Source organism: Eurosta solidaginis, chromosome 2, assembly GCF_040869045.1.
Source record: "Eurosta solidaginis isolate ZX-2024a chromosome 2, ASM4086904v1, whole genome shotgun sequence".
In the NCBI taxonomy this organism is placed as follows: Eukaryota; Metazoa; Arthropoda; class Insecta; order Diptera; family Tephritidae; genus Eurosta; species Eurosta solidaginis.
In genome coordinates this window covers 289,008,118-289,035,997 of record NC_090320.1, presented here as the reverse complement: position 1 = coordinate 289,035,997, position 27,880 = coordinate 289,008,118, and the positions used below count along the sequence as shown (strand labels likewise).

The 27,880-nt window shown below is 36.9% G+C and overlaps 2 protein-coding genes across 12 annotated transcripts in view; one reads left to right on the top strand and one right to left on the bottom strand.

Annotated features, from left to right (window-relative positions):
* Window positions 1-27,880, top strand: part of LOC137241140 (tropomyosin-1-like) — an 857,608-nt gene that overhangs the window by 650,525 nt on the left and 179,203 nt on the right. For 2 of the 6 annotated variants that reach the window (XM_067768424.1, XM_067768427.1), the window contains one exon: window positions 8,867-8,882. The exons of the other annotated variants lie outside the window; for them this stretch is intronic. The gene's annotated coding sequence lies outside the window, so the exon portion shown is untranslated. The remainder of the gene's footprint in view (window positions 1-8,866; window positions 8,883-27,880) is intronic. 6 annotated transcript variants of the gene reach the window in all.
* The window catches only part of Ziz (dedicator of cytokinesis protein Ziz), a 132,292-nt gene continuing 112,648 nt past the window's right edge, over window positions 8,237-27,880 (bottom strand). For 2 of the 6 annotated variants that reach the window (XM_067768420.1, XM_067768417.1), the window contains 7 exons: window positions 23,312-23,647; window positions 17,676-20,774; window positions 17,454-17,600; window positions 16,093-16,303; window positions 15,739-16,027; window positions 15,448-15,677; window positions 8,237-10,596 (listed from right to left, as the gene is read on the bottom strand). In XM_067768420.1, coding sequence (XP_067624521.1) covers window positions 10,574-10,596; window positions 15,448-15,677; window positions 15,739-16,027; window positions 16,093-16,303; window positions 17,454-17,600; window positions 17,676-20,774; window positions 23,312-23,647 — 4,335 coding nt within the window. In that variant the 3' untranslated portion in view covers window positions 8,237-10,573. Of the gene's footprint in view, window positions 10,597-15,014; window positions 15,678-15,738; window positions 16,028-16,092; window positions 16,304-17,453; window positions 17,601-17,675; window positions 20,775-23,311; window positions 23,648-27,880 lie in introns of all 6 variants that reach the window. The other 4 variants (XR_010949919.1, XR_010949920.1, XM_067768419.1 and 1 more) reach the window with 4 other exon arrangements.

Genomic DNA, 27,880 nt, shown 5'->3' with positions numbered 1-27,880 from the left:
ACCCTGATGGATCCGGCAAACCATCAAGAAATTATGCCTAAAGGGTCCCAAAATGATCCTGAAATAATACAGAAAAAGTCACGAAACGACCCCTAGAGGATCCCCAAATGATCCCGTATTAGCCCCGAAAAGGTCCCGAAATAACCCCGACGGGATCCCGGACAAATCCCGAAAACCATCCAGAAATGATGCCGGAAGGAATCCCAAATGATTCCGTAAAAGTCCCGCATTGATTCCGACGGGATCCCGAACGGATACAGAAAATCATCCAGAAGTGACGCCGGAAAGGTCCTCAAATGATCACCTAATAGTCCCGAAATGACCCTTAAGGGGTCATGGACGGATCCCATCACCCATCCAGAAATGATCCCGATATATTCCCGAAGAAGTCCCGAAATGACCCTGACGGAATCTCGAACGCACCTCTAAATGACCCTGACGGGATCCCGGACAGATCCCGAAATCCATCCAGAAATGATCTTGGGAGGGATCCAAATGATCCCGAAAAAGTCCCGCAATGATTCCGAGGGGATGCTGATCGGATACCGATAACCATCCAGAAGTGATGCCGGAAAGGTCCTCAAATGATCACCTAATACCAAAATGACCCTGACGGCATCCCGGACTGATCCCAAAATACATCCAGAAATGATCTTGGGAAGGTCCCAAAATTATCCCGAAATAGTCTCGGAAAAGTTCAGAAATTACCCTGACGGGTTCCCGGACGAATCCTGAAAGCCATCTCTAAATGATCCCGAAAAAGTCCCGAAATGACCCTGACTGGACCCCGAAAGGATCCCGAAAACTATCCAGAAATGATGCCGGAAATGTCCTCAAATGATCACCTAATAGTTCCGAAAAGACCCTGACGGGATCCCGAACGGATCCCGACAACTATCTAGAAATGATGCCGAAAGGGCCCGCAAATGATCCCGTATTAGGCGAGAAAAAGTCCCGAAATGAACCCGACGGGATGCCGGACGAATCCCAAAAACCAGCCAGAAATGATGCCGGAAGGGACACCATATGATACCGAAAAAGTCCCGCAATAATTCCGACGGGATCCTGAGCGGATACCGAAAACCATCCAGAAGTGATGCCGAAAAGGTCCTCAAATGATCACTTAATAGTCCCAGAATGACCCTGACGGCATCCCGGACAGATCCCGAAATCCATCCAGAAATGATCTTGGGAGGGTCCCAAAATTATCCCGAAATAGTCTGGCAAAAGTCCAGAAATTACCCTGACGGATACCGGACGAATCCTGAAAACCAATCTTAAATGATGCCGAAAAAGTCCCGAAATGACCCTGATGGGACCCGGAAAGGATCCCGAAAACTAACCAGAAATGATGCCGGAAAGGTCCTCAAATGACCTCCCAATAGTTCCGAAAAGACCCTGACGGGATCCCGAACGGATTCCGACAACTATCCAGAAATGATACCGAAAGGGCCCGCAAATGATCCCGTATTAGTCGAGAAAAAGTCCCGAAATGACCCCGACGGGATGCCGGACGAATCCCAAAAACCATCCAGAAATGATTTTGGAAGGGACCCCAATGATCCCGAAAAAGTCCCGCAATTATTCCGACGGGAATCTGAACGGATACCGAAAACCATCCAGAAGTGATGCCGGAACGGTCCTCAAATGCTCACCTAATAGTCCCAAAATGACCCTGAGGGCATCCCGGACAAATCCCGAAATCCATCCAGAAATGATCTTGGGAAGGTCCCAAAATGATCCCGAAATAGTCTCGGAAAAGTCCAGAAATTACCCTGACGGGTTCCCGGACGAATCCTGAAAGCCATCCTTAAATGATCCCGAAAAAGCCCCGAAATGACCCTGACGGGATCCCGAAAGGATTCCAAAAACTATTCAGAAATGATGCCGGAAAGGTCCTCAAATGATCCCCTAATAGTTCCGAAATGACCGTGACGGGATCCCGAACGGATCCCGACAACTATCCAGAAATTATGCCGGAAGAGCCCCCAAATGATCCCGAAAAAGTCCCCAAATGACCCCGACGATATCCCGGACGGATCCCGAAAACCATCCAGAAATGATGCCGGAAGAGCCCCAAATGATCCCGAAAAAGTCCCCAAATGACCCCGACATACTCCAGAAAAGGTTCCGAAATGGCTCCGAGGGAATCAACAACGGATCGGCAAAACCATACAGAAATGATTCCGGAAGGATCCCAAAATGATCCCGAAATAGTCCGGAAATGACCCAGATGGGATCCCGCACAGATCCAGAAATGATCCCGGAAGGGTCCAAAAACTATCCCGGAAAAGTAACAAAAGATCCCGAAATGGCTCCTACGGCATCCCGGACGGATCCAGAAATGATCTCGGAAGGGTCCCCAAATGATCCCAAAATGGTCCCGAAATGACCCTGATGGATCCGGCAAACCATCAAGAAATTATGCCGGAAGGGTCCCCAAATGATCCCGAAATAAAACAGAAAAAGTCACGAAACGACCCCTAGAGGATCCCCAAATGATCCCGTATTAGCCCCAAAAAAGTCCCAAAATGACCCTGACGGGATCCCGAAAGGATTCCGAAAACAATACAGAAATGATGCCGGAAAGGTCCTCAAATGATCCCCTAATAGTCCCGAAATGACCGTGACGGGATCCCGACAACTATCCAGAAAGATGCCGAAAGGGTCCGCAAAGGATCCCGTATTAGTCGAAAAAAAGTCCCGAAAGGACCACGACGGGATCCCGGACGAATCCCAAAAACCATCCAGAAATGGTGCCGGTAGGTATCCCAAATGATCCCGAAATAGTCCCGAAATGACCTCGTCGGCATCCCGGACGGATCCCGAAAATTATCCAGAAATGATGCCGGAAAGGTTCCCAAATGATCCCCTAATAGTCCCGAAATTACCCTAATGGGATCCCGGACGGATCCCGAAAACCATCCAGAAATGATGCCGAAAGGGTTCCCAAATGATCCCGTATTAGTCGCGAAAAAGTCCCGAAATTACCCCGGCGGGATCCCGGACGGATCCCGAAAACCATCCAGAAATTATGCCGAAAGGGTTCCCAAATGATCCCGTATTAGTCGCGAAAAAGTCCCGAAATGACCCCGACGGGATCCCGGACGGATCCCGAAAACCATCCAGAAATGATGCCGGATGAGCCCCAAAATGATCCCGAAAAAGTCCCCAAATGACCCCGACGAGATCCCGGACGGATCCCGAAAACCATCCAGAAATGATGCCGGAAGAGCCCCCAAATGATCCCGAAAAAGTCCCCAAATGACCCCGACGATATCCCGGACGGATCCCGAAAACCATCCAGAAATGATGCCGGAAGAGCCCTCAAATGATCCCGAAAAAGTCCCCATATGACCCTGACGAGATCCCGCACGGATCCCGAAAACCATCCAGAAATGATGCCGGAAGGGTCCCCAAATGATAGCGAAATAGTCCCGAAATGATTCCGGAATAGTCCCGAAAATGTTCCAAAATAACCCCGACGGGATCCCGTAAACTATACAGAAATGATCCCGGAAGGGTCCCAAAATGATCCCGAAATAGTCCCGAAAAAGTCCCGAAATTACCCCGGCGTAATCCCGGACCGATCCCGAAAACCATCCAGAAATGATCCCGGAAGGGTCTCGATATGACCCTTACGTGATTACAAATAAGGTGAAGCTAATCATAAAACCATGTTAATAAGGCAGCAGGCGCATTGGAGCGAATAAAAAGTTAGATATAAACATACAGGTAAAGCTAATAAAAGCGTGCTAATAAAAACAATTGATGGAGGGCGGATGGCGGGAGTAGAGGAGAGGACCACTGATCGTTCCTCCAAAATTGTCTAGATCTCGTTCTGTATGTACCAGATACCAAAAACTATTGATTTAGGAGAAAATTTAGATTGAGTTATAACAATTTATGGATTTTACACCAGAGGGGTGATAAAGGGGGGCGGGCGGAGGGTGTCACAGTTTACTTTGTAAGCCCTCGACTTATTTGACCCCTTGAGTCTGTGATATTGGTGAAGGCCAGTATACGTAAAGTTACAATGTGTAAAAATTATGAAAAATAATTTCTCGAAGGGTCGTGGGACACCCATCCCTCTTTCCATGTTCGAAAAAAATTACGCTAGTAGACTACTGTCTGTGTCCCAAATTTCATCAAAATCCGTGTAGCCATTCTGGCGTGATTCAGTCGCAAAGACGAAAAAATATAATAATTAAATTATAACTGTTCCTAGGGGGCGGGGACCACGCCCCTTTTGAAAAATATATAGCTAGTAGATCCTTCTAGACTATTGGCTATATGTGTGCAAAATTTCATCCAAATCGGTCCAACCGTTCTTGCGTTATTGAGTCACAAAGACAAACGTCTGGACAAACATCCAAACATCCAAACATCCAAACATCCAAACATCCAAACATCTAAACATCCAAACATCTTAACATCCAAACTTTCCCATTTATAATATATATTAGATTAGATATTAGATAGATGTAATACCACGAACAGTATTCCTGCCAAGATTCCAAGGGCTGTTGATTTCGCCCTGTAGAAATTTTTCATTTTCTTCTACTTAATATGGTAGGTGTCACACCCATTTTACAAAGTTTTTTCTAAAGTTATATTTTGCGTCAATAAACCAATCAAATTACCATGTTTCATCCCTTTTTTCGTATTTGGTATAGAATTATGGCATTTTTTTAATTTTTCGTAATTTTCGATATCGAAAAAGTGGGCGTGGTTATAGTCGGATTTAGGCCATTTTTTATACCAAGATAAAGTGAGTTCAGATAAGTACGTGGACTAAGTTTAGTAAAGATATATCAGTTTTTGCTCAAGTTATCGGTGGACAGTACAGATGGTGGACTGTGTATAAAAACTGGGCGTGGCTTCAACCGATTTCGCCAATTTTCACAGAAAACAGTTACCGTCATAGAATCTATGCCCCTACCAAATTTAAGAAGGATTGGTAAATTTTTGTTCGACTTATGGCATTGAAAGTATTCTAGACAAACTAAATGAAAATTGGCGGAACCACGCCCATTTTGAAATTTTCTTTTATTTTTGTATTTTGTTGCATCATGTCATTACTTGAGTTGAATGTTGACTTAATTTACTTATACACAGTAAAGATATTAAATTTTTTGTTAAAATTTGACTTTTAAAAAATTTTTTTTCAAAAAGTGGGTGTGTTCTTCATCCGATTTTGCTAATTTTTATTTAGCACATATATATTAATAGTAGAAACGTTCCTTCCAAATTTCATCATGATATCTTCAACGACTGCCAAATTACAGCTTGCAAAACTTTTAAATTACCTTATTTTAAAAGTGGGCGGTGCCACGCCCATTGTCCAAAATCTTACTAATTTTCTATTCTGCATTATAAGGTACACCCATCTACCAAGTTTCATTGCTTTATCCGTCTTTGGCAATGAATTATCGCATTTTTCGGTTTTTCGAAATTTTCGATATCGAAAAAGTGGGCGTGGTTATAGTCCGATTTCGTTCATTTTATATAGCGATCTGAGATGAGTGCCCAGGAACCTACATACAAAATTTCATCAAGATACCTCAAAATTTACTCAAGTTATCGTGTTAACGGACAGACGGACGGACGGACATGGCTCAATCAAATTTTTTTTGATACTGATGATTTTGATATATGGAAGTCTATATCTATCTCGATTCCTTTATACCTGTACAACCAACCGTTATCCAATCAAACTTAATATACTCTGTGAGCTCTGCTCAACTGAGTATAAAAAAGAGATGAAACATGGATTGGTTTATTGACGCAAAATATAGCTTTAGAAAAAACTTTGTAAAATCGGTGTGAAACCTACCATATTAAGTAGAAGAAAATAAAAAAGTTCTGCAGGGCGAAATCAAAAGCTCTTGGAATCATGGCAGGAATACTGTTCGTGGTATTACATATATGTATAAATAAATTAGCGGTACCCGACAGATGATGTTCTAGGTCACCCCGGTACACATTTTGGCCGATATCTCGAAAACGAATTCACATATACAACTTAGGGACACTCCCTTTTAAAACCCCCTTTAATACCTTTCATTTGATACCCATATCTAGAGTCACCTTTATGGCGATATTTCGAAAAGGCATCCACCTACAGAATTAAGGCCCACTCCCTTTTAAAATAGGCTGAATTCGTAAATGCATATTGCAATGCAGTATGATAGAGCATAATGTTCGTTTTCAACACAGCTTTGTTTATTGATGATGCAGTGTGTTCGTTTATGTATGACAACTCTTTTTCATGCACATCGGTTGTCATTTTTGTGCATGATAAATTTTATTCATGCATTTGTGATGGAAAGCAGTGATACAAAACATTTTTGTTTTGCATAGCTTGCGCAATAAAGCGCAGCTTATGCTTTGCAATATGCATTTACGAAGTCAGCCATTTGTCTCCAAAACTCTCATCTGAGTATGTAATGCTCGATTACACCCGAACTTAGCCTTCCTTACTTGTTTTTAAGTTATTATTTTTCTAGTTTTTGCCATTTGTTTAAACAAAGCGCATTAATTAAGGTTTTAAAATGACTCACCCATTTATTTGAACAACAAAAAAACTGTTTTTAAGATATTTTTCACTTGTTCAAAAGTAAACAAAGAAGTATTTCTTGGAAAATAAATAAAGTGGCATTTAACCTGCAGAAATTCTTACATATTCCCAACATCAAATACTTTGCAAATGACTAAATTAACGTTATAACAATCTATAGCTTGGTTTTCACTTGGTCGAATTTGACCACTAATTTGGTCAAATCAATAAAAACAGCTGGTCATACAACATCAAAAGCGATAATTAAATTGGATGCTGATTACCGGCAACTTCTCTTTTGGAGTTGCTTATCATATTTACACACGGCGACTCTTTTTATATTCAGCTAAGCAGAGCTCACAGAGTATATTAATTTTATTCGCATAATGGTACCCAGCAACGGCATAAACTAATCGAGATAGTGATGTATATGGGAAGGATTTTCCGTCATCCCTTGCTAAATTTGGTTTCGAGACAAACCGGTTTCGGCGTTGTGCCATCATCAGTGACGATTTTCTTTCTGGTCTGTTGTTGTCGTTTGTCCTGTATTTATAATTCGTAGGTACATGAGCAGGTATTGTCAAAATGGTGCATGTGTATGTTTAGTTATGTGTATGTTTAGTTATGTGTATGTGATGTGTGCTCATTCAAAACCGAGCGTGGTTTTTACTGATCGATTTGTGTGGCTGAATGAGGCAGGTAAAAGTCCGTAATTTTAGTTGTTTGACCTTTTTTGTGGGTTTGTTGTTTTGGCGCGTTAATTGTTTTGTGTTTATTTGTTGTTGTGTGTTTGTCTGTAGATATAGACTTCTATATATCAAAATGATCTGGGCGAAAAAAGAAATTCATTTAGCCATGTCCGTCTGTCCGTAAACATGATAACTTGAGTAAATTTTGAGGCATCTTAATGAAATTTGGTATGTAAATTCCTTGGCACTCATCTCAGATCGCTATTTAAAATGAACGAAATCGGACTATAACCACGCCCACTTTTTCGATATCGAAAATTTCGAAAAACCGAAAAAGTGCCATAATTCATTACCAAATAGGGATAAAGCGATGAAACTAGGTAGGTGGGTTGACCTTATGACGCAGAATAGAAAATTGGTACAATTTTGGACAATGGGCGTGGCACCGCGACCACCGTCTATATCTATCTCGATTAGTTTATGCCGTTACGGATTAGCGTTATGCGAACAAAATTAATATACTCTGTGAGCTCTGCTCAGCTGAGTATAAAAATTAAGTGTATAAATCAAATTTAAAAAAAAAAACCTAAGGGGACACAGCTGCCTCAACCGCCCAAAACGTGCAGCCAATGTTTGCTGTGAATTTCATGGAATCAGACGGAGTTCTAACTATCCAACTAACGTAGGATTTTGTACCCAGCCTACATGTCCCCGGTATATTTGGCAGTAATAGCGCGGGGAGTTGTACTTGTACGGTAGGGAGCCTTGTGTTGCTAAGGTTCTCGGGCAAAAAAAAAAACTATACCACATTCCATGAGTACTAAATCAACACTTCATTAGACATAATATCGCAAAGGTATGCAAATTAATATTGATTTTTTTTTGGCATATATTTTATTTTAATTTTATTTTATATGCATATACTACGATTACATACACAAACGATATTTTTACTATTATTAAAACGGAAACACACATACATTTAGTATTTTACTTTTTTTTTTCTTGTAACTATGTCTATATATCTACACTCATAGAAATATTCCTACAGGGCAATGAAATTTAGGTTTATTAATTTTTTCCTTAAAACAAGAAAAATTCTTTGTTTTTGGGAACATGTTTTTATTATTGAAAATATGCTTATGTTAATTGGGGAAACCATTTCTAAGTCTAAATATCATTCCTATTTTTGGAAATTTTTTTCTGAGTGTAGCTATTGATATTATTAGATATTTGCTTTCTTATGTATTTTGTGTTAATACTAATGTGGTGATTTCTTTCAGTGTCTGATATTTGTTAGCGTATGCATCATCTTATTTATTGATTACTGCTCTTGAACAGTCGTTACATCAATACATACTTTGGTATAATGTTCATTGAATAAATAGCATTAGTTATGTTGACGATATTTAAACCTTTTAAAACTGAATCCTTTATTTAGTTAGTAAATTTTTTTTTTTTTTTTTTTTGTGCATATTTTATTGTTTTGAAGACATTTTTCTAACATATGTATATCATTTCATTGAGTATAATAAATATATTTTTATGTCTAATCATATTTTGTTTTAGTTTAATTTTGGGTTTGAAATTTGAAATTAGATTTTTTATTCTATTTCAGTTAAACTGCAACATGTGTAAGTATATTGCCAGAACGTTTTTAAATTTTTTTGGAAATTGATTGCTTTTTAAAAATTTCGGAAATTCGAATACATGCCTGATTTCAACTTCAGAATTTCTTTTTTAAAATCAGAAAATGTTGTTTTAACTTTAAAATTTTTATTAAAAGTTCACACAATTACTCTCGAATTCCGAGTTCTACTTTCCGGCTATGAGTTCCATCTTTCTGAATTTAAACTCAAAGGTATAGGGTTCGATTTTCCAACTACATATTGACAAATATTTGAACATTAAACCTGCTTTGAGCTCTATCATCAAATGTTGCCGTTAAATTCGAGTTTAAGACAAATTTTTTGACATTATTTGATTATCGGACAAAGAAAAAGAACAATCGTTTTGAACAATTCAATTTATAATATTATATGATATTTCCAAAAATTCGAACTTCTAAATCATTTTTAACTCTAAATTTGGCAGGTTTTTGAAATATTCGATTGTTGAACTTAAAAACAATGTTCAATGTTGTGTTACACAACCCTTTTAATCTTTTGTGTGTGTTAGTCGCCTATTGGGACAGTAGTTGCATGGTTGCCTATTTCGAAATATGTGATCTTAAAATTGATTTTTAAGCTAACACTCAAATATTAAAATTATCAAATTATGATAATTTCAACATTGTTCGGATATCTGATTTTCGATTTAATTATCCGATATTTGAAAATTTAAAAAAGTTTTAAACTTCAACTCTAGCCGTTTTAAAGATATTTGAAAGGAAAAATATAGAGGGTTATTGTTTTCAAATACGAGTGGCATGCGTCAGATCTTGTCAAAATTTGTACTTGGACTTACACAAAGTTGAACTACATAACAATTTATTCACGTGCAAATTTTTTTTTAGTCCTAAATAAAAATACAATAAACTGAAGATATTTACAAAAAATGTCGAAGTTTTTTTTTTTTAGTTAAAAAATAATGTAATTAAGTTAGGGTCATTCATGTAAAAGCGAAAAAACCTTGTGAAATGAATATCCCGTTTACTTCTATATTATAAGAGCTATAAAAAAGATTGTACCATATATATGGGCTTAAAATAAGTGGTTTTTAGTAATGTATGCATTTTGTTTGTATAAAAAATTATATTAGAAACAATACTTAAAAAACAAGCAAAAAATTATAACAAAGCATTACATACTATTTTTTTTTTTATTAGAAAAAAGCGTTAAGCAATTTGTTATCGCTAAATGCATGCTGAGTCTTAGAAGTAAATAATTTGTAGGACATAACGTTCATTATTTTTTAAACTCACAAAAAAAAGAAATTTGAGCGTAATATATGGTAAGCATGTTATTATTTATTTTACGACTGTGTTTATATACGGCCAATTTTGCGTAGAAAATATCATTTTTATTTATCAAATCACCATTACAAACGAAACACTAAAATAACTAACATATTTTCTAAGACTAAATATTTGATACCATTTGAATTGCAAATTTTAAAGCATTACGAAATTTTTTTTTTTACTTTTTTAATCGTCAGCTGTCTCTTGTACCCTTAAGCTTACAAATACATATGTAATATATATAATTCTATTCGCGTCAATAATTTTATTTTTGTTGCCAATTGACTTATGTTATGGTTGTGTTCGTGTTTGTTGCAAATAAAAGTTTATGGGATTTGATAATGGCTATGTTGTTGTTGTGATAATTTAATAAACTGCAAAACCAAAACCTAAAATTAGAAAAGAATGTAAAAATGTTTGCATTATTAAATGATGAATGGAATTAAAAATTTAAATGCAAAATTAGTAAACATTTATTTTACAAATTGTTTTTTACAATAAATATTTATGATATTTTACAATATTTATTATTAATAAATGAAAGTGGTTAAATGATTCAAAAAACAGTGACTTCGAAAATAAATTGAAAAATTTTAAATTCGAATAAAAAAATGTAGTAAAAAAAAACAAAACAAAATAAATAATCATAAAAAAAAAGAAATTACAAAAAACCTAAAACAAATTAATAACATAAACATTATTTTTTATGTTTCTTAAAATAACAAAAGTTTTTGAGAAAAAAAACTAAATAAATAATAAAAAATTTAAGGATGAAATAACCAATAGTCACACAGTAAAAAGTGGAGTCTTACTTTTAATACCAGTTGCTATTGAGCTTAAACATTTTTGGTATTAAATTTGTGTTTTAATTCTAAAAAGTTTTCTTTTAAGACCATGAAATATTATTGAAATAAATTTAAATCTAAAATGGTTTTGAAACAAAACTTTAATCAATGTTGATTGTCGCGTTTTAAAAATATTAATACTTTGCAGTTTTAACCTAAGACCAAAAAAATATTAAATTTCGCTCTGTAATATTTTAAGTATCATTGGTTTAAAACAAAACCAAAAAAGTATTAAGAAATTCTCTCACTCTCAATTATATTAATATTACTCGGCTCATTACTACTACTGGCTTAAAAGTAAAACCAGGAAAGTACTAAGATGTGCTCTCACTCCCAAACCTTAATACTTTTTAGTTTTAATTTAAGATAAGAAAGGTATTAAGATGCTCTCTCCAATATTTTAGGTATTTTTGGTTTTAAAACGAAACCAAAAAAGTATTAAGAAATTATCTTACTCCCAGTTATATTCATTGCACTCTGCACATTAGTACTATTGGCTTAAAAGTAAAACCAGTATCACTTGTCCGACTATTGGGAAACGTCATGTGCACAATGGTTTTGAAAATTAAACACGAGGAACAAGTACGTTGCATTAAAATCACAAATCCTGAAAGTCATTAGTTCTCGGCGAATGAAGCAATTGTATCAAGAAAGTAATGTAAATAATTAATGAAATTTTGCAAAAGTAAATTGTATTTCTTGCCAGTTGTGGAGCAATTAAACATTAATATCGATTGTGCAATAACACTGAGAGACCGCGATGGAGCTGAAATTTTTGTGGACGATTTCCAAGAAATTATTTGCCAATATAAAAGCTGTAGCTGGTTTTTATTGGAAATAAATGAAAATTTGCCAAAGAAGGGATCATCAGTTGCTAAGAGCTTAAATCACGAGGTAAGTATAAGAATAAATGCCAAAGTTTATTTTAATGGTAGAGTATTCACCAGGAGTTGCAAAACTACCTCCGATGTGGAGATATCTCATGCATTCTTGAGCAATACAAAAAAACTAACACTTTAAGTGATATGCTGTCGACGTTCCTTAGTGCGCGAGTGTACCAACTTTTTCCGAAAGCATTGTGAAAATTACCCTAAGCGTGAGGAAAAAATTGCACTAGCTGAATCAGTGATACGTCTTTTTCCAGTTTATTAGGTTACTAACAGCAAGTTTGGAGGAATTGAAAGTACACAATAAAACTCTTAATACTGCGCTAAAACGTTCTTATGAAATTAAAATATTTAGAAGTAGTTCGTTTATACAGCCTAAAAAATGTAAGACCTTTTGAAGTCCACAATATACATTCGAAAATGTTTTTGTTAATGCCCTGTGAAATAATATAATAAAATCTAGTATTATTAAACTTATATAATTTATATAAATAAAACATGTATTTCTATTTAAATTATTAAATTGGGTTTTTATTTTCAGCACTCTTCATTTTAATATATATCAAAATTCAAAAATTTCGGTTGAATTTCTTCTAAATTTTACTTGAAGGGAACATATAGGCTTATAGTTTTGTTGACCACTGTACGTCTAAAAAAAACTCCTGGTTGGTTTTAATACCAAAAATTTACTAAATTCAATTAAATTTTTGGTTTGAATTCAATGCCTTTTTAGCATTAAAATATCATTTATAGGCTTATTTTAATATCAAAAAAGTATTAAATCCAGTACAATTTTACCTTAGATCAATGCCACTCTGGCATTAAAATATCAATTATGGGTTTATTTTAATACCAATAATGTACTACATCCAATTCTATTTTGGCTTAACTTTAATTCCAGTTATTATTAAATCTATTTCGGTGCACTGACAGATCCAAAACCATTTTAGTTTTATTTTAAAACCATGAAATGTATAGAAATTAGTCCCATGGTTTGTTTTTCAGAGAGAATCTTTGAATGAATTTCCCTCTCTTTGATAAAACCAGCACGGTTTAATATTATACTTTCTGGCATTGTTATATATAAATGCCAAATTGGTATTAAAAGTAAACTAAAATTTTTACAGTGCACTTAAAAAAATTAAAAATAATACATGCAAAAATAAAGCATTCACAAAGCAAAGGCATTTACAAAACAAAACTACAAAAGTCTGGAACAAATCAATAACAAAAGCATAATTTTTTGTGTTAAAAAAATAAAAAAAGATGTATATAGATATAAAACTAAAAAATATTTAAGGGAACCAAAAATTAATAGCGTAACTAAATAAAAAAGTAAAATAAAATACTAAATTTACAAATATAATTAAAAAATATAAAAAAAAAATATTAAATTTGCTTTTTACATAAAATTACAGTCAGCTAGAAAAACATTTTTTTAACGAAAAAAAATTGTTTCTTATAAAAAAAAACATAATTTTTTATGTTTTCGCAAATGAACTAGAGTTTTGAGAAAAGAGAAACTAAAAAGTTTTTAAATACAAAGTTAAAAATGAAAAAAAAAAAAATAAATAAATTGATGGTAATAATAAAGAGTTTAAATTGAAAATTAAAGAAAATATTAAAATTAAAAATATAATTATAAAATTAATTATAAAATAAATAATAATATTATTTTAAAATTAAAAAATAAAATAAAGATAAACAATTGCTCTTAAGGTGCAAATCTGCTATTCTAGCTTTTATATAAACAAATTTTATAATTTTATTACATTTTCTTTTTAGTTATTTATACTTAATAATCTTTGGTTTGATTTTGATTAAATGCATTAACAGCAAATAGCAATAAATAAATGCGATTGATTTAGTATTGTCTGCATCTGGGAATACATATGTATGTATATACTACAGTGAAGTTTCTTATGGAAGAGTTCCGCGCGAGCTCGCAGATCAACTTCACAAGATAGACTTATAGATAATGAGGAATGATAATGAGGACCTTCACTGTAGTTGGCATAGCACAAATTATCGAATTTTTATGTTTAGAACTTTTTCGAACATAAAAGTTTTTTCGAACACATTTTTATTCATTAAAGTCTATTAAAAAAATTACCGAAATTAAATAAGAGAAAGGTAAAGCTGGAAAAATATAGCAATTATTTCCGCTGCTACTTTTTTTTTTTTTTTGTTCACAGTTGTATATATACTTTGCTTCAATATTTGTAACAAACATACCCATAGATGATATGTATTCTGATACGCTGAGCCCGAAGTCGTTTAGTTCGAAAGCTGCCAAAATTTTGAATAAATTGCTAAAATCGATAACGTTTATTCCATTTTTAACGCGTTATCGCTATTTATATGTCGGTGTGTACGTACTTTGCACGTCAAATTACAAATTTCTAGGTTGTTCTGATGAAATATACAAACAATTTTCACTTATTCACTAAACAAAAAAAGTTGTCTGTATATTTGACCAAACCCACCTATTGGCATGCTGCATCCGAATCTAGAATGCCATTCTATCGAACACCCCCACAATTTTTAGAAAATGCCAATTTCTATAAGTTTTTATTGAAGTATTCGAAATCTTTGGGGTGCTCGAGATTTTTCATGTTTCGAATGTTTTCGGACATGTTTTTCGAATTATGTAGTTTATGTAATTTTAGTTACTACAATCAGATTCTGCGCGTCAAAAAACATGGCTCTAGATATGTATGGTAAAATATATATACAAACAGCTTTCTTTTAGTTGTGAGCACAAAGAAAAGAGCAATGGTTGTTAAAAGTGTTTATTAAGTTTTTCTTTTACATATTTTCGTTAAATTTAGAGGGAATTTTAATGAGTTGTGCAGTAAAAACTATCTACATCAATTTCGAAACATGTTTTCGAGAAATTTCGAAAATTCCAACAAATTCAATAATTCGTAAAAAATCGAAAGTATATGATTTCAGTTTCGAATACGACTTACATTATAATAGTTTTCTTAGGTTCTCTTGCATTGCAGATTTAAGAGTTAGTAGAGTGCACACTAGCATACATAGTTAAATACATAAATATTTATAATTAATCACCATTAACCGTTGTGTACACCGAAAGCCCTCATAACCAGAGAAAAAAGCACTAGCGCAGCATTAAAGCATCTTCGCCGTAGCAGCATGCATAATAACCTGCCAACCGCTCACCAAATCACATAAACGAGTTTGTTAAAAGACACACGGAAGCATACATCGCATAGACACTACACACAATTTTTTTATTGCATAATTTTCGTTTATATGATTTTTTTTTTTTTTTTTGCATTAATGGTTAGTCACTTAAAATCAAAAACTAGTCAAGTAATTTACTAAGTTATATTATGTACTAAGTAGAGTTTATGTTCCTGTACGTTGTGTGTGTGAGTGTATACTTTGTTTGCTCTAAATTTATTTAATTTTTTGTTGTTGTTTTTGGTATTATTTTGGTAGTATTAGTAGATGTTTTTTTTTTTAGCAATTTAGGCAGTACTTGAATTTTGCGAGGCGCCACTTATTGCATTAAACAAAGCCATGCTATTGCGTTGCCCATTTGTATTGCTGCTATCATCCAAAGACAGAAACGGCTCACCGAGTAATTCGCTCAACGCCTGACAAAGTTTACGATAATTTTCTGTAAGTGCACTATGATACTCAACTTGATCGCTACTAATCATGCGCGCATTTAATTGGAGTGCAGTATTGCAGACTTTAACAAAATCTCTATAAGATATTTTAGTTTAGAAACAAAATATTTATTGGCACATTGCATACATTTACTCACCTGAAAATATCTTTCAGATCTTCAACACGATCAATTGAGAAATTTCCCACTATTTTGGGATCTAAAAATGCTTGCGCGTATGCTAATGGTCCAGCATTAACAGTTACCGCGACACTACCTTGCAATCTTAATTGTAGTTTTTTAACATCGGCAGGTGGTAGTATGACCTCTTCAAGCTCTGAAACCTTAGTTTGCATTTCATCAATTGCCACTTCGATTGGACTCAGTTCGATGATTTCGCGCGTTTTAACAGGAATGCGTTTCAGAACGTAAGGGAAAGAATAGTTAGCTGTATAGGAGGAGGGAAAAAATTTGTGTTAGTGTGGGTAACAAACAAAAAAATTTAGAGCTCACTTTTTATCACTGTTTTGCGCTTCCACTGCTCCTCAACACTGCCGCGCGCTGTACCGGACTTCGTAAAAGGCGTTTCATACATGAAAGTATCAACATCGTGATTTTGTTCAAATTCGTTTAAGCGTTGATCGAGCTCTTCCTTGCTGAAGAATGGTATGACATGCGTAACTTGAATGTAGGCCAATTTTGGATCGAGCGTGTTGGGATTCACCTGATATAAAAAATGTGTAAGATATTTGTAAGATTAATGAAAAATTGGTAAGATAAAGAAAGGTGGAAAAAATAATACAAAAGCAGGAAAACGCGTATTCAAAATATTCTTTAGGCAAAGCTAAATCGATAAAAATTCAAATTCAAAAAAAAAAACTAGTTCGAAGAGATTTGAAATTCGGAAAAATATCAATGCGAGTTTGAGAATAGTGTGCAATATACTTTAAAAATAATCAAAGTAAATGTTTCGACCGATTTAACAATTTTAAGCTCCCTACTATTTGAAAAAAATTCGATTTCGAAATAATAAGTTCCGTTTCGGAAAAAATCGAAACAATTTTTCTCCCCGCTTAAGCAAGTAACAAAAATAGTTTGCAAAAATTCGAATTCGAAAAAAATAGTAGAAATGCGTTATTGATTTGAGAGCTTAATTAATCAAAGGTACTGTGCAACGTAAGTGATTTCGAAATCAAGGTGTTGGGACAAAAAAAAATATATATATATAAATATTTGCATTTTCATAAATGAGTTTTCGGACTGTTACAAATGGTATGACAGCCTTTTATGGGATATTACACTGGGTCGTTTGGTTTCATGCAATTGTAGGTACGCCCTTAAACGTGGCTTTTGCGTAGACTTTAGTATTGTATACTTGGGGGAAATATCGTTCATAAATAAGAAATAACGAGCCGGACACGTGCGCATCTTGCGCACCCAATACAAAATTCTATTATCAAATATCAACAGAAACCACCTGTTCTATCAATCAATTAAAACTTACAGCTTGCGCTGCCATCTAGCTTATGATAGCAACTGCCGGTAATGTACTGCAAATATTCACAATAGTGCCATAGTACAAATAAATTTCTTTGTGTGCTCACAATCGTTTATTTTTAACAAATTATTTTAATAAAATATAGCTAAACAAAAGCACTACGACCAAAATTACCCAAAGCTCGCTAATAGCCCGAACATCCATCTTTACAACCAAACCTTTATTTATAGATTTGGATTCCAAAATAAGAGCGAAAAAGGGACCCGTACATAAAAACACCAATTAAAAATAATATATATGATGATAAGACGCGTCGAATCATTAAAAATATATATATATTTTTATTTTTTTTGATACATAATCAAACAAAACTCACCGGTGATGAATCCATTATCATTTTCACAACATCCGCGCCAAATTTCTCCTTATATTGTTTTAATAGACGTTCTGATATTTCACTAAGCGAGGTCAATTTCGGTTCTTTGTAGACATATTCAACAGCATGATCATCTTCAAAGTACATCTGCAAAAAAAAAAAGAAGCAAAAAAATCCTTTTAAGTAAATTCACCACTAAAAACCACTATACAATATACTTACCATGCCAAAGAATACCACACGATAGAAGCGACCCAACATGCGTTTACCCGAACGATTAACTTCAACAATTTTATTGTAAGCCTGCATTAAATGTTCATACGACTGCGCCAACTCAATATACGAACGATTACGCTCATACATTGGCAATATCAGCTTGTATAGATCACCCAAACATTCGAAACGCTCCCCACGATCAAGAAATTCAGCGCATTGTTTCAACTGATCCAACAACATTTGCTCGGTATATTGAGAATCTTGAGCGCCTGCATCTAATTTCAAACCCTGCTCATCACGTGGTATATTACGTGAGATTTTTGTAAATGCCGAAGCGCCCCAATTTATATGGCAACCACCACGCAAGCGCAAATATTCTGACATGAGCGCCGCTATATGCAAATGGCAGCAAGCCGCCTCCGATATATTACCATTTTGATCATGATTGCGCGCCATTGTAATTAGCCAAGTGTGACGCAATTCGGGAGTAGAAGCATATGAATTCGCTAGCGAATATTGCAACTCAAGTAAACGTTCGGGATCCATATGATGTGCCTGCATTTGCGCTGTTGCCATGAGAACAGTGCGCACGCGGCGCGTTAGATCTTTCACCTCCACAGGAAAACCAGTTCCCTTCATTGCTTTATCACTGTTAGCATAACTGTTGATCATGGAGAGACTCTCTTGAAAACGCGCGTTATTCAAACCAATAACATTACCAATCATTTGCGACACTGATATGATGACTTGCAAATGTACGCGCGTCAAACCTTTGCGTCCAGTATATTCGAAATTAGAGCGCATCAGCAGATAGAGCACAGCGCAAGATTCATGACGTATAGCAACAAGGCGGCTATCGCAACCTTTCAATAACTCATAAACCATTTGACCGCAGAGCGTAGCATTCCCTTTGAAGAGCGCTACAGAGAAGTTATTAATGAAAGCGCGCAAAGCAGCAAAAACATGTTTCGATAAACGCTCTGACTGTCCAAGCTGTAGAAAGCGTAAGTAGACGCGCGCCAATTGCGGCAACACCAGACTATCACACAATTTATCACGAAAATGTACCGCATACAAGCCGAGACTATCGAGTATGATCATACCAATTTCTGTGGCTAGATTTGACTCGTACAGCGCTTGCTGATTACGCGCTGTCTCTTCTACTAAATTCTCACGATTTTGCGTCAACGTAAGTGTGCCTGATTCATGCGTTGTGCCATTATTCGCCGCGGCCGGCTCTGCATTCGGTAGTTGCATGCGTGCTGGTAAAGTGCTCGCTTTAGCGGTACGCGCTGTACGCCCCTCCTTACCATCATCCGCTAAACAAATATGCTTTTTGCCTACATAACGAAATTGTACCAAACACAGATCGAGTATGCTAAGATAAGCGAGCGTTTCTGTTTCAGTGCAGTTTTGCCACCAGCCAATCATTTGATCTTGCGCCAAATGCTTGACAACAAAGAGAAAACCAAGTAAGAGATCTTTACTTTCTGCGGTGCTAAATTTATCACAACGCGGCAAACTATGCATACCGCCATGCATAACATTGATGGTGCGATTATGATGTCCATTGCGCATAGCGACCTCAGATAAGTCCAGCTGCTGATGGCCATTGGTGTTGGCGCCACCCAAAGCGGGTGTATCCTGCGAATGCTGCGAGTCCGAATTAAGAGTATTAAGCGAGGTTTCTGAGTTACCATTAGCGAGCGGCGCTGTGCCCGCAACATCTCTAACATACACCGAAGCGCGCATTGGGCTGGGATGTTCTATGTGTAGTGTTATGCGATTTTTCGAGCGTGGCGTTGATGTTTGAGAAGTTAGCGCAGCCGGTTCCTTACCAAATACATAACTGCTCGAACAAGATAAACGTTGTGTATACGAAGCTGAGTCGGCGTAGACGTGCCCATTTGGTGTTGCGACGCCTGTCATATCATCAATGCGATGCGCATTCTCCATTACAATACCCAACCAGGGTACATACAACAAAGCAATGCGCGATAGCTGACCGCGCTGTTGATAGCGATCGTCGAGTTCATGTTTGGCGAGCAAATTTTTGTAGATGCGCAACGCATGACGACGCACAGCACTTGGTTCATTCAAGCTACGCTTTAACTCTTGCAGTAGTAGGCCGGCTAAAAAGTGTTGACGACAAAATTCTTCAGAGAGCATAAAATGTAACATCATTTCGGGTGGACGATTTTTCGGATTCAGCACAAATGGCAAGTTAAGCGGCACATAATGCTCATGCGCACAAATCTCGGCCAAGAAATCAAATTTGAACTCTTGCAGCGTACGTTGATCGCCTGGCTCAAATTGTTCCATATAGTATTTGATCAATTTGAAGACAAAACCGCGATCCATATAAGTGAGACAGCGACGCACAAAATGCGATAACGACCTATTAAGCTGCTGCGTCTCCACTGGTAAATCTTTATAGCGTGATATCAAATATGGTGTAAGCACTTTAATTAAACTTTCTACGCGCGCTGGAAACTCTTTGGGAAAGCGCTCATTACGCAACATACGTATACGTCCGGTATCCAAGAGATGTTGCGCCATACTTTTTATAATCAAATCAAAGAAGATGCCCGAATAAATCATAAATTTATTTACAATCAAAAAATCTGTATTATTCGGATGCAAAATCGTAGGCAAATGCTTGCACAATTCGCCATGCACAGTGCGCGTGCTGCGTTGACTATAATAGGGCGCATGGAAGACATACTTGACATAAGCGCTCAGCAACTCCTTGCGTCCAGCTTCATCGATAAGCATATGAATCATATTGATTAACAGACGTATAATATTTAATCCAATTTCTTCGGATTGTGTATGCACGAGTAGCGTAAAGAGTTCATTCATTATGGTTGGCAAAAAATTTATTAGCGTACTTATATCGATTGCATGTGCTGCTTTAAGTATTTTGCAGGTCTCTGATTCGGCAGGTAATACAGTCGTCTTACCACCCTCCAACAAACGCTCAGAGTGCGCGAAAAAGTTGTGCATATGCTGATCGGCAGTCAAAACTGTGGAATCCATGCGAAACGCGATGCCAAAAAGTGGGCGTTGATTGTCGATCCATTGTATATCGGGACCGCAATTCTGCTGGAAATATGGTAATGTTTTGTAGCCAAGAATAGAGAGAAAGTTAGTGCGCGTACGCGGGATGGCGGTGAAATAGCGTAATGGAGGTGAGAACAGGAGAATGGTGAGGATAAGTATAAAGGAGTGCATATCACATGTGAAAACAGCGCGCGGTGAGCGATACATTTTTTTTAATTAGTTTGGTGGATTTTGTTGTACACACAACATGAGAAGCATGAAATATATGAGAAAATGCGAGAAAAGTAGAACCGAAGTGATTAAGAGATTTTAAGAAGAATGCATTATTGTAGGAAAGAGTTAAAGGCCGACATGCAAAGTGTTTTTTGAGTGTATATGGAAACAAAAAATAAGAATTAAGGTTAGCGAACAAGTTTAAACCATAAAATATTACAAAAATTATCAAATTAAATAAAATATGTACAAATATATAAACTAAATTAGAAGGCAGATTCAAAACAAAAAATTAATGACCTCTTCACAAGTACTAGCCTCTTTCTGCTAGGGATGCGGATAGGGAGAGAAAGAAGGGCATGTAAAGAGAGAGAGAGAGACATAGGGAGGGGGAGCGGAAGAGCGTAAGGCAGAAGGAGTGGCAGTGGAACAAGGGTAGGGGGAAGAGGAGATAAAAAAAGGAAGAAACAGAGAAATATGAGGAGGAAGTGAGGAAATTTGATGGAGACAAAATGGGGAAAGAGGAGAGGAAGTGAAGGACGGGTGGGAGCAATTGATCGACGTTGCAGGTGGCAGAAGTGCGCTTCATCTGAAATTGAACAGCGAGAAGCCCACTAACTTTATACAGGGAATGAGCTAGTCGACGTTGTTGGAAGATTGACCAAAAGCCCCAAACGGGTGCAACACTTGCCAATTGACAACGCTAATCGGAAGGAGCAGCTCGACCAGAACCTCTAGGAGGTAAACCGCACCATGATTTTATTTCTTTTACATTGAAATAACACAGCCCTAGGGAAGAAAGTTTGTGCGACTTTTGGGAAATCGCTGTGCCTTTCTAATGCACATGTTCCACCCGCCGATTCCTTTTGCACTATGGTCGCTTCGCACAAAGGGGCTACTGCTATGTAGCGTGCAACTATAGATGCGGTGGTGTACAGAGGGAGTCGAATGAGATTTTCCACAGTTTCCTTACAGGTGACTAGCATTGAGGCTATTTCTGTGCTATCCACTATTCTCGTCGTCGTCTGCTGTCGCCGTCCACCCACCTCCCTTACATCTCAGGCTGATGTGTGATTGACCTTAGTACATAAACACTATGTAATTTTTTTCAGTGAGGGTTGTGGGACTTCTATTTAACAAAGATTGATTAAGCATTGCTTAGTATTTGACTACTTAAAACACCCAAGTTTTATAAGTACTGTCCTAGCATTATCTGTACGCTTCCTGATTCGTAGTTGGAGGAGTTAATGCATTCTTATCGGGATCTTAAACGTGCACTGCATTCTAATATAATGCGGATGGGATGGGCTGTGTAATATTGGAGGGATGACTTAAAGTCAATGGCTATAAGTCAATTGACTTTATGAACATTTCATATGGTCACAAAATCAACTGAAGTTATGATCATATGAAATGGTCACAACAAGTCGCAACAGAATTTTTTTTATTTTAATAATTTCGGATACTGCGATCGTTTTTCTATATTTTGGTCCCTTTCTAGTGAAAAATCTGATAAAAAAACTGGCCCAATTAGGTACACTAGGATATAGGAAGAGCATTTTCAACAAAAAATTTAGAGAAGTTAAAAGCGAGCGCGACAAGAGGAGTATGTGAACGCTATCCTGAGTTGAAAAGGGAAGCGAGACGCCTTTTCAGGAAGAAAAAAGCAGAAGCAGAAAGGCATGAGTGCGAGGAGCTTGAGCTGCTAGCCACCAGGAATAACGCCCCAAAAAATACGGCCACAGACGGAAGGTTTTAAGACCGGGGCAAACTCCTGTAGGAACGAAAACGGCGACCTTGTAACTGATGTCCACAGAGTGCTTACATTATTGAGGGAACACTTCAAATTTAAATAAATTCCTATGAAATAAAAAGAACATAGTCAGGTTAACGTCTAACAAATCCTGCAAAAGTTTTCTGCTTTTATGCTGCTCTTAAATTGCTGTATGCGGTTATGGTATCTTTCCCAAAATGAACGCAGGGTCATGACAATTTGTAGTGGTCATAGGGCCAATTGATCTTTTGGCTATTTGAAGTGGTCATAACTTCAATTGATATTGTGGCCGTTGACCTTATGTCATGGGGGACTTAGAATATACATGCATCATATTTAAAAGGCGATTAAAGTCCACATACCCGAAGATTGGAAGCACAATTTTTTACGAAGGCCTATTTTTCGCAGAAGCTCGACAAGAAAGCCTACTTAACAGGGTGATCACCTCAACAGTGTATGTTAACGGGAATGCTTTTCACTCTCATCAAAGTATTTAAAAAAAACTAAAAACTTTAATATAACGTTTTTGTTGCTAGTTAAAAAAAAACTCAAAAATGCATTTTTCAATTAAACTGAACCACATAATACTTACCCCTCTGCCTAGGCCCAAAGGTTGTATCGACAAATAACCCGCAGGCAGGGTTGCCGCCACCGATATGACTTGCTCTTCCAAGTTGATGCGTCCCTTTTGCAGCAGCGGCAACCAAGCATAACCGATTGGCGTTTCGAAAGCAGCATGCGCATCACGTTTTTTACCCAAATTACACGAAACATGATAGAAGGAGAAGAGTAAATGATGTTCAGGAAAAAGGCCCAAAGGTAAACGCATTTTAACCTCCTCATACCAAGTGGGTGTGGTGACATGATGTAGAACAGGGCAAGCAATTTGAGAGACTAGAAAATCTTGCCCAGGGCGACCGTAAATGCACTGCAAAAGGTTTGAGAAAAAAATTTAGTATGGAAAGCGTGAAGGGTCAAAACTAAAGCAGAGTGGCCACCTGGAGCCGCACAAGGCGAAGTTTTCAAGAACTTTATTTCAAAATCAAATAAATGGGCAAAAATTGCAACATATTTTTAATTTTCTAAGCGTGTAGTTAAAAAAAGTACTCTTCCAAATTTTACGACATCTAAAAGATATTATCCAATAGCTCAAAAGATTTTTCAAATTTTAATTAAAGATTTCTCAGTTTTTTATTTTTTTATTTTGCGAATATTGCAAAAATTTGATATTGTAACGAATTTACTTGCAATCCTTTTATTTGCAACCCTCTGCTAAGTTCGAATCACTAAACTGTTGAATAAATAACTACAATATGTAATAATGCAAAATGGCCTTTATTAAAGCACTTCACAATAAAACTCAAACTGTGCAACGAATAGCTTGCTTAATAACCAAACTGATTGATAGCTCAAATCAAACTGAATTCCAGCGCCTCTACACTTGTTGCCTTTTATACTCTTTGATTTCAACGTTCGCATCTTCTAGGCGCTTCCAGAATCTACTAGTCCATCAGCTCTCAAACTTCTCAGCTGTAACTACAATTGCACAATTTTATAGCTTTTCTCATTGCATACTTTCAAGAGTATCTCAGATATATGCATGTGTTTGTGCTTTGACTCTCCGCTGCTCGTATACGTACATGGTACATATGTGTAGACGCAATTATTGTTTCGTTTATGTAGATACATAATGATTGAATTATTGATGTGAATTCGCGTCACTGCTTAGCATCGGCTTAGAGATAGCAGCATCCCTTAGTTTTGCTAATATTCGTAACACTGCCCTCCACCTAAGTCTGATCGTCCCGATCAGACAAATCTCTCGATATAAACGCTGCCAGCATCGCCAAATGTACCACTCTTCTATTTCGTGATTTCCCAATTGCATGTATGCGGTAGACGACATTACTGATCGTCTTCACAACTCTGTACGAGCCTTCCCAACTGCACCGATATTTGGATGGAACACCTTTCCGCCGGTGAGGGTTGTATAGCAGTACCAAATCTCCCTCCCGGAAACCTTCCAAATTATTTTCCTTGTCGTACCTGTGTTTCATCTTACTACTCATTATCCTGGATCGTTCCCTCGCACTCTGTTTCTTGGCCAATGAACTACTTCGTAGAGCTTGCGCTTGACGGATTGGCTTCGCATAATCAGTATCGTTCTCACATTTCACAACAGTAGTGCGCTCCGGCTTGAAACTACCCTCGCATTCTTTCTCGGAAATTCGTTGCTTCGTTTTCCTGCATTTTTTAGGTTTTGTCAATGCCAGTGTTTCTCTCGCAGGTACTTTTGGTTTTGCTTTATTTGGCCCATTCGACCTATTAACCTTTGCCTTTGACTTCCGTGGTTTTAGTCGAGTGTTCTCCACCAGTACTCGATTACTACTGAATCCTTTCCGCAAACTGAAGTTAAGTGGTATATCCTGGTTCTCATAACGCATCACCCTTCTCTGCATATCGATCTTGATGTCATGGTCAACCAAGAAGTCCACTCCCAATATGCCTTCTTCAACGATCTTCGCCACAACGAATTTGTGTAGAACCGTGACCTTTCCAATCAAGACTTCACATATCACTTCTCCCTGAACTTGCTTATACTCGCCAGTGACCGTACGCAACTTTGCCCCAGGTAACGGTTTTATTCTCCTGTTGACCAAGTCAGATGGGATCAAGGAATGAGATGCGCCCGTATCTACAGTCAGTACACGTTCTTTACCATCCACATTCCCTCTGACGGTAAGACTGCTCGATTTTCTACCAATTTGCAACACAGATATCACAGGGCATTCAATAGCTGGATCTAGCTCTCGATCTCTACCTCTTACTCGCTCTAGCTCATCTCCTCCAGCTTTGCGTTTACGGCCACCCACATTGTTGGAACTACTTGGGTCAAGATCGCAATGACGGGCAATGTGACCGGACTTCTCGCATTTGAAACATTTGATAACTTTTTCACTCCGCTTTTGCGATCCTTTCATCGCCTCCAATATTGCGTCTACCCACTCTGGCCTTTCTACCTCCACACGACGTGCTTTGTAAACTGGCTTACACAGAAGCAATGCTGTTTCTTGAGTCAGTGCATGGGATACCGTTTCTGCGAATGTAGGTTTTGGGTTTGCATATGTCGCTCGCTTCGTTTCTACGTCCCGTATGCCATTTATAAAACTCTGGATTTTTACCCTCTCGGTGTATTCCACGGGTGCGTCCGCATTTGCGAGATGAGCCAACCTTTCAACATCCGAGGCAAACTCCTGCAAAGTCTCATTCGCTCTTTGGTGACGGTTTTGCAACTCAATTTGGAATATCTGTTTCCTATGCTCGCTTCCATAACGTCGTTCTACAGCAGCCATCAATGCTTCAGAACTGTTCCGTTCGTACTCTGGAATCGTCTGTAAGATTTCCGCTGCAGGTCCTTTCAATGCCACGAACAGTGCAGCAACTTTATCTTCCGCATTCCAGTTGTTCACTGCTGCGGTCTTCTCAAACTGTAGCTTGAAGACCTGGAAAGGAATAGAACCGTCAAATGATGGTGGTTTTACCTTTGGATTGCTTGCTGATACAGCTGGGCGGTTTAGTTGTAACTGCTCCACACGATCTTTTAACGCTTCTATTTCGGCATCAATTTTGTCCTCGAGTTGTAAAATTTTTGCATCCTGCTCTTCCAGTTTCACAAAGAGCTGCGATGATACCTGTTCCGAAATTTGTGCCGACATTCCAGATATACGTGCCTCTTGCGCTTCCAGTTGAGATGCCAAATAAGTCTTCTGTTCTTCCAATTGTGATGTTATACGGGTTTCCTGCGATTCCAGTTGGGATACCATATACGTCTTCTGTTCTTCCAGTTGTGAAGAAATTTGTGTTTCCTGTACTTCAATCTTCGATGTTATTCGTGTCACTTAGGATTCCATCTGTTATGACATATACGTTTTCTGTTCTTCTAGTTGAGATGACATTGTCGATGTTTGAGCGGATATTACAGCCAAAATCATGTTCAAGTCTGTGCTCGTAACTGTGTGCTATGTTTCGTTTTTCTCTTCAATTTTTGTTGATGTCTCGTCCCCATCAGGATAAAAGACATACTCGTCCACATCAATTCCTTCTGCTTCCATTGCCTCTCGTAGTCGTGCTTGGAGTTCAAGTTTAACGCCGCTTGTATTCAATCCACGGCTCTCCAACTCCTTTTTTAGTTGCTGGATCTACAATTCACTGAACTTTGCCATGTCCTTGTTGTACTCTGGAATTTATTCAACTATTCCTCTTCTGACACCAATTGTAACGAATTTACTTGCAATCCTTTTATTTGCAACCCTCTGCTAAGTTCGAATCACTAAATTGTTGAATAAATAACTCCAATATGTAATAATGCAAAATGGCCTTTATTAAAGTACTTCACAATAACACTCAAACTGTGCAACGAATAGCTTGCTTAATAACCAAACTGATTGATAGCTCCAATGAAACTCTACTATTCAAAATAATACTGCTCTTGCTCGCTAGATAGCGTCTTAGTCGAAACTGCTTGACAACTCAAATCAAACTGAATTCCAGCGCCTCTACATTTGTTGCCTTTTATACTCTTTGATTTCAACGTTCGCATCTTCCAGGCGCTTCCAGAATCTACTAGTCCATCAGCTCTCAAACTTCTCAGCTGTAACTACAATTGCACAATTTTATAGCTTTTCTCATTGCATTCTTTCAGGATGTGTTTGTGCATTGACTCTCCGCTGCTCGTATACGTACATGGTACATATGTGTAGACGCAATTATTGTTTCGTTTATGTAGATACATAATGATTGAATTATTGATGTGAATTCGCGTCACTGCTTAGCATCGGCTTAGAGATAGCAGCACCCCTTAGTTTTGCTAATATTATATATGTATAATGTATAATATGTAACAATATACTTGAATTTAAATTTTTTTTTATAAATTATCAAACGTTTTTTTATAAAAAATACTTTTCAAAATGATTGAAAAACGTTTTTAACATTTTTGACAGATATTTGACAATTTTTAGAAAAAAGTGTTTTCAAATGTTTGATAAAAGTTTTTAAAAATGTATGTATGTTTAATACAGACTTTGCAACTTTTCCGGTTTTTGGAGCTTTTAAGAAGCTTAAAACTTCTTTAAAATAATGAAAAATGCCAAAAAAAAAT